The sequence below is a fragment of the Lonchura striata genome, chromosome 2, assembly GCF_050655825.1.
Source record: "Lonchura striata isolate lonStrDom1 chromosome 2, ASM5065582v1, whole genome shotgun sequence".
NCBI lineage: Eukaryota > Metazoa > Chordata > Aves > Passeriformes > Estrildidae > Lonchura > Lonchura striata.
In genome coordinates this window covers 137,511,814-137,524,254 of record NC_140704.1, presented here as the reverse complement: position 1 = coordinate 137,524,254, position 12,441 = coordinate 137,511,814, and the positions used below count along the sequence as shown (strand labels likewise).

The 12,441-nt window shown below is 38.6% G+C and overlaps 1 protein-coding gene across 2 annotated transcripts in view; it reads left to right on the top strand.

Moving 5' to 3' along the window:
- Positions 1 to 55: 55 nt before the first annotated feature.
- The window catches only part of DPYS (dihydropyrimidinase), a 30,416-nt gene continuing 18,030 nt past the window's right edge, over positions 56 to 12,441 (top strand). Inside the window, exons 1-4 of one of the 2 annotated variants that reach the window (XM_077782525.2) lie at positions 56 to 545; positions 3,705 to 3,863; positions 5,993 to 6,172; positions 6,985 to 7,174. In XM_077782525.2, coding sequence (XP_077638651.1) covers positions 276 to 545; positions 3,705 to 3,863; positions 5,993 to 6,172; positions 6,985 to 7,174 — 799 coding nt within the window. In that variant the 5' untranslated portion in view covers positions 56 to 275. The remainder of the gene's footprint in view (positions 546 to 3,704; positions 3,864 to 5,992; positions 6,173 to 6,984; positions 7,175 to 12,441) is intronic. The other variant, XM_021546423.4, reaches the window with a different exon arrangement.

The following is a 12,441-nucleotide window of genomic DNA, read 5'->3' as shown; positions in this document are numbered from 1 at the left end:
GCGTCCGGAGCAGAAAGGGCCCAAGGGCAGCGCCCTGCTCCCATCCGTGTCACCCGGAGCAGGGAGGTGGAGCTGCCGGGGCAGAGGGGGCAGCTCCTCTGGTGTCTGTTTAAAGAGACCAGAGGTGATCTGGTCACTTTAAACAGACACCACACGCTCACTGTGGTGTGTGTTTAGGGCCCTTGGGAGGGAGCTGCTGCTCTGGGAGGAGCGGGCAGTGAAGTACTCTGAGGCAAGAGCAACTTTCTGAGCTGAGGCTTCACTCACCTCCTGACATGCCGCCCCAAACCCGGGCTCGGCAGAGACTTTTGATCAAAGGGGGAAAAGTTGTGAATTATGACCTCTCTGTGGTGGCTGATGTGTATGTGGAAGATGGAGTGGTGCAGCAGGTGGGACCAAACCTAAACCCTGAGCCCTCGACTGGACTCGTTGTGCTGGATGCGACCAGCAAGCTGGTGATCCCTGGAGGCATTGATACTCACACGCACATGGAGTTCCCTTTCATGGGAAGCAGATCAAAAGATGACTTCTATACTGGAACCAAGGTGGGTGCACATGTGCACGTCTATGTGTGCATCTGGGCTTTCTCAGAGGGGTGCCTGCTGGTTGTCCAGTATTATTTCTAAAAGAGAGAATAGAATGTGAATTGAGCATGGCCAGTTGTTCTGTCCCTTTGACCAGGACATTGTTGTAAAGCAGTTGGCGTACTCAGAGGTCCACCCTCAACCAGTATGTTGTTTGGGCTCCTTCAGGAACTATTGTAATTGCAGGGATCAAGTGAGGCAGGCATTAACCCTGGCTGTCAGCATGCAGATTACAACCTGTTTTGGTACATGCATCAAGCTTCTCTGAGCAAAGGTTAACTAAAGCAACAGTTTAATTCCCCTGTGCTGTTTAAGCGCTTCTGTGGCAATCTGATCTTTCTCCTCTGTTAGCATAAGGAAATGCAGACATTTTTTCTGTCACTTTGGTGCTTACTGTGTCTCTCAATGAAAGTCCACTTCAAATACACTTTATTAAAGTATCTAATTTCTCCTAGTTTTACACTTGGAGTGGGTTTTTTCCCAGCTTTTTAGCTGATCTTATTATATTCCCTAAATATGAATAGTGTATCAATTACTCATATTAGCAGTATTATGCATCATCTCCATGCAATTTCCATAACCAAAATTTTCAAGGCACTTTTCTAGGAGCTTTGTTGTGCAGACTGAAATCCTTTGTTCACAGAAATTATCACATTGCCCTACTTGGCTTGTCTGCTAGCCATCACCTTCACAGAGACTGTTCTACCCAGTTCCTCTCACTGGAGAACTGGGGTTTACTAAAAAGCAAAAAATAAGTTTTTAAGGTTTTCTGAGTAACTGAGGTACTTATAGAACAGGGAGGCTGCAAAACAGAGGCTGCATATGCAAAACAGGATGTCCAGATAGTCACTTCAGTGCCTACAAGAAAATTCTAGATCCAGCTTAGCAATCAGATGTCAAAAAATTTTAATTTGTGGCTATTCTTTACCCAGGTCAAAGTGTGGAAAGTGTTCAGACCTATTCACTGAAGGTTATCATCTGACAAATATTTTGTCAAAAAATTCAGTGAGATAGAGTTGTATTCCAACTATTGTGAAATATGCTACAATGATTAGCTAAGATTTACCCATTCAGTTGAATAAGTAAAGGCACTTTACAGATAGAGGGGGAAAAAGTTGTAGGAATAAAAAGAGACTTCGAGTGGAGTTGTGGAACCCATGATATTTCTTTTTTTCTTGAAATCTATAAACTTTCTTTAAATCCTGTTTAACAAACAAGTCAATCAGACTTGTTGAAAAATATTTGACAGTTTGAACAACTTTTCCTGGAGAAAATGTTTTGCTCAATTAATTGGAGATTATAAATACTTGTGTCACTTCTTTTTCCGTGTCAAACCACGACAGTCACTCTCCAAACTTCTCTTTTTGCAAAATATACTGACATATTTACAATTATTCTGATTTTGAAGTGAACAGAAGGACGAAAGAGACTAATTGTTGTAGGAAAAGGAATGAGGGACCTGGATAGATGGGCTGAGTCCAACAATACAAGGTTTAACAAGTCCTAGTGCAGCGTCCTGCACTTCGGCCACAAAAACCCCCTGCAGCATTACAGGCTGGGGACAGAGTGGCTGGACAGTGCCCAGGGGATCTGGGGGTCCTGGTTGACAACAGAGTGAACGTGAGCCAGTGTGTGCCAGGTGGCCAAGAAGGCCAATGGCATCCTGGCCTGGATCAGCAATAGTGTGGCCAGCAGGACCAGGGCAGTCATTCTTCACTGTACTGGGCACTGGTGAGGCTGCACCTTGAGTGCTGTCCTTGAGTCCAGTCCTGCACCCCTCAAGTCAGGAAGAGCATTGAGGTGCTCAGATGCATCCAGAGAAGGGCAACAAGGCTGGTGAAGGGTCTGGAGCACAAGCCCTGTGAGGAGCAGCTGAGTGATCTGGGGCTGTTTAGCCTGGAGGAGACTCAGGGGAGACCTCAGCTCTTTCTGCAAATCCTTGAAAGGAGGGTGCAGCCAGGTGGGGCTTGGTCTCCCAGGCAACCCACAAGAGGACAAGAGTCTTAATCTGCACCAGGGGAAGTTTAGGCTGGACATTAGGAAAAAATGGGAGTCACCATCTCTGGAGGTGTTTAAAAAAAGACTGGATGTGTCGTTTAGTGCCATGTTTTAGTTGATCAGGTGGTGTTAGGTCATAGGTTGGACTTGATCTCAGAGGTCTTTTTGAGCCTAGTTAATTCTGTGATTCTCTGATCCTGTGAATTTGAACTGTGCATATTTTGATCTGAATTGGTTATTACCATTTTGCAAAGGGACAGAGCAATAGAGAGGATTTCTTTTGCTAATCTGGAAGAAAGCAACAATTTCAAAAAAGGAGCTGTACTGGATCAATTTCTTTTAGTCAAGGATCTGGCATCTGAGTAACTTTCTTCTCCTTCAAAGGCAAGAAAAGTAATAATTCAGTTGTTCATAAAGAAGAGTGGAAATTATTGGTTAAAAAGCAATTTTTGATCACCATTCATCTGTTAAGTAAAGTTGTCGTTTAGTTTATTACTTGACAACATTTTTGTAGAGGATGTAAATTGCTCATTCTATTTAAAACCCTCTATACACTTTTACTAAATGATATCCTGTTACTAATAAAAATATGCTTTAAAACACTTGTAAAATATTTTAGAATTTGGGGCTTTTCATATTATATTTTCAAACTCAGTGGGGTTTTTTGTTGTTGTTGTGTATTTTCCCCTTAATACTTGCCTGTCACTCAGGCTTGTTTTTTCTACTACATAGACTCTGAGGAAGCACATCTCAAGTTGACTGTGCTCTTCTAATGCTCTTCTTCCTCAGTGATTCCACACACTTGAGGATTGTCACTGATGCATGAACACTACAGACACATCTCCCAGTCTTTGATAAGTTTTTGTACATGAAGAGAAACTTCTCTTTCAACATGAGAATTTCACTTGGATTCTCTTGAGCGTGGTTTTGAGTACATTTTTCTCATAGCAAGTGAAAATAATCTCCATAATCATTTTTCAAGTCTGGACTTTACTCAGGGGAAATCCTCAGTGGCTTTTGGCTTTTCAGTCTATCCAGATTAATTGATGTAAGGGAGTTGGAGAGGGTGGGAGGAAATTTGCATTCTTTCTGATTGCTAAATACTAACTTTATTCTTTCCAGGCAGCTATAGCAGGAGGAACCACTATGATCATCGACTTTGCCATCCCTCAGAAAGGCTGTTCTCTTACTGAAGCTTTTGATACATGGAAAAGCTGGGCAGACCCTAAAGTCTGCTGTGATTATTCATTGCACGTGGCAGTTACATGGTGGAGCAACAAGGTAGAAACAAGAGCTGATTTAAATTCCATAAATTTGTGCCACACCTGATTTGAATCAGTCTTCACATGCTAAATAGTGCTTGCTGGTTAGTGGTTTTGTGATTAAAAACAACATTTGAAATAGCCCACACCCTTCTGAGAGTATATGTATTTGAAAGTCTGCAGATAGCTTATATCTCTGGATAACAGTGCACAAAGTTAAAGGTAGGGATTGTGCAAGACCAAGACCAGGCAGGTCAGAGGAGGAAAGAGGTGTTTACAATAATTTTGTCTTTTGTTGCTTGAACACTTGATATTGTATGCTTCTGATGAGTTTTGGTAGTTTTGGTTTTTGTTTCTTTTTTTTATTTAGTAAGGGTATACATGAAAAATATGGTACTTGACTTTCATTTGTAGAAGAAATGAAATTTTTTTCCTGGGTGATTGCAGTAAAACCCATTTAAAGTAAAGCAAGACTGTAGCCAATAGTACACTGAATGTGAAATAATCTTAAAAACCTTTTTTGAATTTACATATGGGAAAATCACCTTTGCTGACTGAATATTTGCTGATAGCTTGAAACTTTACTGATAAATTAATTTTTCAGGTGCTTGATATCTATTTGAATGAGATCCATGTTTTACAAGATGACTTGGGATTCTCAGAGAACTATGCATCAGTACACAGATATATTAAGTAAATTCCTATTTTATATATGAGTACTTCTTCTAATTTTTAAATTCCAAAATATATGCACAAAAGTCTTCATTCTGCAAACAACACATCTTTGGTATTCTGTGTACTGAGTGCTAAAATAGGCTGACCACAACTTCTAACTTAAGGCAAAGTCATGAAATAAATTCTCCAATGAAATTTGAGTAATGTGCATTTGAAACAGCCTCAGCAGACAATAGTGGAATTGTATAAAGAATCCAATAAAAATAGAGATATGTAAATCAATTAAATGTTCTAGTTCATATTAAGAATGTAACTGTTTATAAAGGCCAAGATGAAAAGAAATAGATTGGGTATTTTGTAGCTACAAAAGGCCTGGGTGAAAGAGACTATGTCATGCCCATCTAATGAGTTCTCATCTCATCAGGATTTGAACTATTAATTAAAAACATACATTCTTTGCTATGCCTTCTGTTAGTTGTAGTAAACTGTGAAGAGGATAAATGATATGCCTCTATATTTGTGCCAGAGGAGGGCCTTCTGTCAGGTGTTTATTTGATAACTCCCACTCAAGATGTGCTCCCGTTCCTCCTCTGGATAACTAAAAAATATTTCCTTGAATATTTTACATATCTTACACTTCTTGGGCAGACCCAACCAGATTATTAGAGAGAAGATGAAAAATAATATTTTACTTTTTGAAAGGAATTAATCCCATGGAAATTGTAATAGCATTACAGATACCTGTCAATTATTGTAACCATCATTTTACTGGGAAGGGAGAGGCAAAGTTATGTAATATATGTTTCTAGCTAACTAGTTGTACAAGAAACATTTAGACTAAGATACGTGTATTTCTTTCTTTGTGATGTAATGTTTTGCTGGGCTTCATAGGCTCTAGCAGAAGCAGAGGATCCTAAAAAGTAGTGAATAAAAAAAAAAAAAGCAGGCCTGCACTTAACATTTTGTAGCTGTTTTGTTTGACAACAAAATATTTCAAAAGGCTGTGTGTGTTGTGTTTAGAGTAAGGACAAAGCTCTAAAAGATGAAATCTTTTCTGTCACCATGTTGTTTGGTAGAAGCTGCAGCCCGTTGCAATCCAATTTTGAAAATCAGTTTTGCACAAATGTCCATGTTGTGTGAGTTGGACACATTGACTGTAATATTAGAATGGGTGTTTTCAGCATCAAGAGGTTTATTTGAAATAAAATTCTTCCACATTACCTTTCTAAAAAGCATTCCCTCCTGCAATTAACTTGTGCTTCCAATATTTGCACTGCAGTGCTACTCTTTTATATATTTTGAGAATCAGTTTGGTGCAAGAAGACATATTTAAAGACTAAGTCTTTAAATATGTGACTTGGGCCATTTGTACTGAACATATGTTTGATGGGTGAGTAAAGGTTCACCATTTATGCTTAAAATTTCTTTATAAAAACTTATTATTATGTAAAATATAATTGCTGTATTTTTCAGGTGAAGCAAGAAATGGAAAGTCTTGTTCAAAACAAAGGTGTCAACTCCTTCAAGATGTTTATGGCCTATAAAGATATATACATGGTTAATGATGAGGAGCTATATGAAGCCTTTTCCTGCTGTAAAGAACTTGGGGCAGTTGCTCAAGTCCATGCGGAGAATGGGGAACTAATTGCACAGGTGCACATTTGACATTTTGTCCATCAAAGTCAGGATGGTCCTGACCCTAGGTCTCTCCAGACATAGTTAGCTTATATAACAGAAGCAAATCCAGAAGTATGGAGAAAGCTCCCCTGGCTGGGCACAGAAGTCTCAACATCCCTCTATGCATAATTAGCTTCACTTCATACTTGCTTCTGCCACCTTAGCGCTGTGTGGAGGCACTGAGAGTTCTGGGGCCCTGAGGGTAAAACTCCACTGGTGATACTCGACATCAGTGATAACTAGAGGGGCTATAATAGAATAGTTTCTTCAGCTATTCCAGTCAACAGCACCCCAGGCCCCATAATGGAAATAAATTCATTTGTAAATAATCTCAAATCAGCAATACTAAAACTCCTGGAACAGAGTAGAGACAAAACCTTTTGGCCTCTTAAATGCTTGGAGTTTTCTGGATATGCATTTTTGTGCTTGGTAAGAATTTTTTATTTTTTCCTTTTTTTCTTTCCAATGAGGGTCCTTGGCCATGATATTTAGGTGTATGTATTGAGAGAGTGGCAGGGTTTTCAAGAGCACTGATTTAATCCTGCAAGCCAGTGAAGTCTGTTCTTTGAATTTACTTAGGTATTCTGAGACCTGAGTTTATTGAGAGATATGTTAGATTTCAGATAAAACTACAGTAACTTATTTTGGAAAAAAAAATCATAACTGCCTGGTTATTTTTTGCCTTGAACTGGTTGCAATGGCTGGTTCAGAATCAATTTGACTGACAGCATGCTCATGACACCACAGATACAGTTTAAGATTTCTTCATGCTTTTGTTTGGTATTCAGGGTGCAAAGAAGATGCTGGCAATGGGAATAACTGGCCCTGAGGGTCATGAACTGTGTCGTCCTGAAGAAGTGGAAGCTGAAGCTACACAAAGAGCAATTACCATAGCAAATGCTGTAAACTGTCCCCTTTATGTAGTCCATGTAATGAGTAAATCTTCAGCAAAGGTGATAAGTAATGCAAGAAGAGAAGGTAAAAGCTGTAATTCTTTTCTATTTGGACAATGGCATTGGAGGAAGGGTCACAGAAAACCAAACTCAGCATTAGTGTCTTACTTTTCATGGGTATCATAAGCTTCAGATCATGGGTGAATTTCTTGGAGCAGGATGTCTAAATTGTGTGTGCATGTGTGTGTGTGTTGTTGGGCCCAAGGGAAGCAATGTGGAAGAACAGCAATCAGAATTGAGACTTTCCTTTCTCCCCAGAGCAAACTTTTTTCTCTTTGCACTGTCAAAATACAGGCCAAGGTCAAAGTGATCACCAGAACAGCAATATTGCATTAAAAATCATGTGACCAGTTCAAGACAATAAATACTCTACTGTTCTCCTCCCTTGAGTTTGTTTGCAAGACTTTACCAGATACCTTGATGAGAAATTCTGTAACAGAGACCATACCATATTTTTGCAGACAGTGCCACGATGACTCCTATTCACTGGGCATTTAAAGTCATGGTGAAGATGACAATGTTTGAAAGCCTTGATTTTCACCAGAGTTGCTCTGGTTTGCACTACAGTGTTCACAAATAACTCTGATCAGCCAAGGGGGGCTGACTTTCCTGTTAGGTAGACTAGAAGGAGCCTGAAGGCTCTTAGGTATTCAGGATATTTTATCTCCTCATCTATAAGTTCATCCACAGCAGCAAGTGGAACAACAGCATTGTGAGGAGACATTACCAAGGTGGAAGGAGCAGGACAGGAGCCCAAGATTTGGAGGACCTAAAATTATGTGTCCTCATTATCTTTTTACATCTTTTTTTATTATGTTTTTACATCTTTTGCATTTACAGCTTGTTTTCACCTGACTTGATAGGAATTTCATACACACTTCTGTTTCCCTGTTTCTTTTCTTTAGATAATGCCTACAGAGGGGGAGTATTTTATTAATATTAAAATGTAGAGAATGAAATCATGATAAATCAACACAGTGTAATGTCATTGTACTAATATAGATGGATATGTTTATGCACAATATGTATGACTATGACTTCTAGTAAGTTTCAGCAGTAATTCAAGTTTGTAAAAGAACTTACCAGAATATATTTTATTGGCACATCTTTTTGTACTGTGCTATGTTGGATTCCTCCACTAGATGCCAGTGCTGCCAGGCATGTGGATTATATCCATCTGTTGGTTGTAAATTCACAGGCATCATGTGAACATTAACATTAAGAAGTTATGATAACAGTGAAATACCCAGATTAAAGATGAAAAACTGGCTGTGAAGACCTAAGCCAGTGTTTTATAATACACTGTTCAAGTAAAGAATTTTATGCTGACAGTAAATACTGTAAAACATTGATTAGGTGTGAGTTATAAGAAGTCTGCAGTGCCAGTTTGATTACTGAGGATAGGTGTATGCTTTTCCAATATGTACTAAGAAAAAAACTGGGACATTTGATGCACATTGTGGTGCAAATTGTATTTTATGGCTTCCTGGGCTGCTGCAATCAGATTCACCAATGCTTCCCTTTGTGCACAGCAACATATAACATATTTTCATAATTCATATTGATCTGCACAGAAGTATACTGTTTAGAAAAAAGAAATCTAAGATTGATTAAGAAATTTCAAAAGATAACTAGGGTACCACAAAGGTAGTTACAAAAATTGTAGTTTTTAATGAGAATGATCTGTATTAATTTTGGTAATTGGAAATTCACTACTGTTGGTGTCAGTAGAAGTTATTTTTCATTTTTCAGTAAAGAGTGGTAATAAAAAGCAAGGAGTTCCAGACAAAAAAAAGTATTCTCAAGTATTGTATGAATGACTGTAAATAAATAAATAAAACTCAAGTATTTTGATGAAAGACATTCAATTTGGACAGGTTAAAAACTACTCTAAATGTGAAAGTTGTGTATACTCTTAAATACTGGAAGCCTCTCAAGCATTTGAAATATTCACTCTAAAACAATTTATGCATCTTTTCAAGATCATTTCTCCATGTCTTGATGCTATCTTCCTGCTAGTCACAATTGTGAAATTTTTCATGTTCCTTTTCAAGCACTTAGCATGAAATAAAAAGTGTGTGTGCATATTCATCCCTGTTCATGTCAGAGGAAGATTGATATCCCCTCCAATTCCATCACTGACCTCAGAAGGGGGGAAATGCATCTTCAGTGAGTGAAATCTATTTTCAAGTTGACAGTATGATACCAGAATTGAACTGCAATTGCATTACTTCTCAAATTCTTTGGGATAGTGATTTTCTTAGTCAAAAATGTAAGTCAGAGCCCAACTCTTCCTTGTCACTCATTTAGCTAAACAAGGTGAGAGCTAATATTAGAGGCTGAAGGCCACATAGAGCTTGCTCAAAACAGTAGGCATAATTCTGTTGTCTTCAGTGAGCTATGGCTCAGACCTTGAAGGTTACAATCAGTCATACACAGTGTAAAGGAACAGCAGTTCTTATTTTAGATTAAGCAAATTTAAGAGAAGGAGGTGAGCAAAAGTCTTTCCTTCTCTCTTACATGCCAGAGTTCACCATCTATGTCTGATCTGATTTCCAGCAACACCACTCAAGGAAGGAAACCTAGATTATAGCAGCATGTTTTTCATGTACATCTGTAATAGCTGCTGAATATTCAAAAGGGAATCCAAAATTTCACAATGTGACCATTTTGGAGAGGAACAGGCTAACTCATGTCCCCATCCTGTTATTTTTGGGGGGTCCTATCAACCTGTTTGCCAAAGCCATGGTTCATCAGTTCTTCACTGAGAGGATCAGACAGCACCTCTGTGGGAACAGCAGTGTATGGCAGGTGTGACAGCACTTCTGTCCTTGCTTGTCTCCATGGGTTTTTCTTCATGCCTGTGCAAAATATGGCCTTGAATCTTGACAGAGTAGATAGAGGAACTGTATTCTTCTACAAAAGGGCAGTTTGGTATATTTGTATGCATGACACTCTCATTCCCTTAAGTGGGAAGACAAAAGGCATTGTCTTCCTTCTATTGTGTAAAATCTTCCCTCCAGTGAGAATAAAAGATTCAAGAGCTCTCATGTCAGGCAGTGCAGCTCCTTCTCCTCATGAGGATTACCTGATGTGAACTTACTGGGGAAAATTAATGCGGCCTTGTCACCAACTCCTGCCACCAGAAATACTTGTGGAGAGAGCAAGGCTAATAAAATGTGATTTAGGGGTACATACTATGTCCCCCTAAAAAATGCTTTCAATCTAAGCTAAATCTCAGCTAAAGCTGGAGACCATAGAATCATAGAGTGGTTTGGGTTGGAAGGGACCTTAAAGATCATCCTGTGTGATGATTAAAATCATGTCCCTTTCCTCATTTAATGTGATGCTATAGCCAGGAAATGGGACTTTATAATGGAAATCTGGAGAGCACAATCTTACTGAAAAAGTAATTTTTTTATAAAAGTTTCTACTTTTAAAAAAAGTGCATAGAAATAGATGTCCTTGGCCGGACTGTAAGAAGCTTACTTAGGCTAACAAGATTGCTTCCTACCAACAGTCATGGGTTATGTCTCTTCTCAGTGAGAGGAAAGGCATGCCCATTGCTGAGGGAATACAAACTCTCAAGCTGATTCTGAGCACAGGAATGCAACTAAAAATGTCATCATTTTAGCTGTCTCATGCAGGACATCTCAGGTCCAGGCTGTATATAGCCTAATGGATGCAATACTATCCCTGATTCAATAAACCTTGCCTTGCAGTTCTGCTCCTTTCAGAGCACAGCTTGTGAGCATCTTTGCCCCATATGACCCTATCTTAAGTGCATCTAAAACTTCTACTAGAATAAGAACATATGGACCAGTTTTCAAATCTGTAAGCATTAGTTGATGTTTATTAGTATTGCAATTCTTTTTGAGTTCTCATAGGTGGTACAAAAATAACAGTTGAATGCTCTTTTTTTGATAAAGTAATCTATTAAAAATAGCTCTGGCTAGCCAGTTAGGGCATCTGAAAAAAAGTCACCAAATACATAGCTGTTTACCAGCTGCTCAGAGGTGTTAGGAAGACCAAACAGCAGAACACTTAGTGGTTCCTTTTTTAATTGAATGATGGGAAATATAACAATTTGAAAGACATGATTTATTACTGCATTACTTCACTTCTATGCCTATAGGCAGAAATCAATCAAGCTAGAAGAACCTTAATGCAGAATTTCCTTGTTGCCAGTTCAGCTGAAAGAGCCTTAGTGCAAAATTTCCTTTTTACTAGGTTTAAAGCAGAATCTTGATATTATTGTATCCTCCAGGCTGGCTAGTCATGCCCAAGTGGAATGCATGAAATTGCACATTCAGCAGAACTGTCCAGAGGTAGTCTGTTGAAACTGCAGTGCTCAGACTCAAAATCACTTGAGGGGATAACTTCTACTTCTCCCAACTCATGGGAACAAAGGGAGCTGGTCAGCTCAAACTGACTGCAGAAATACTGTCATCAGCTATGGTACGTGAGTTAGAATCAGTTCAGCATATCCAACTGGGAGATTAGAAACTTCTTTTCACTTTCATACGGTGAAACCATGATGAGAAAATAATTTTCCTATAATTCTCTGAAGAATTTATTGAGCAAAAAAAATATTCTTTTCTTGTAAATTTAATTTTAATAATTTATAGCTATGTCCTAATGTTTCATACTCAGGTTTACTTTGGTTGAAAGCTTCTTTAGCTTGTTTAAATGCAGTAGGAGAGACACAAACCACAATTCCCTTCCCCCCCACCCCCCTTTCTGGTAGCTTTGATAATGAAAAATCTGTCAAAAGACTAATAGGTAAATATGATAGATTGGTTATATATACCAGACCTTCTCCATATACATCTAGATTGGAGGCAGCCTACCCTCAAATACAATGTTTGGAGTTGGCTAGGGAAGGCCAAGGGTTCCTGAAAGAGTCAGGGAAGACCTTGAACTAAGGTGAATCAGGTTTCATCCTGATTTCATCCATTCTCCTGGTTTTATCCATGTCTCTTCTTAGGTTTCATCATTCAGCTCTGAATTAAGAAAACACTAATCTATTCAAATCTTCTCATCAATGAGTGGTCATATGACTTCCATGCATGGCCTCATAGTCAGTGCTTTTGAGTTCCAAAAATGTAAAAAACAGTAAATAAGTGCCAAAGTCATGTTTTCAAGTCTAAAAAATGGTGGTCTCCCACTGAGCTCAAGTATTAATCTATATAATCTAAAATATAATAATAATAATCTAAAATATAATAAGTGGGACTGAGAACTTAGACTGCTCCAAGCCAAAGCATCAATATGAGACAAGCACACTGAGCT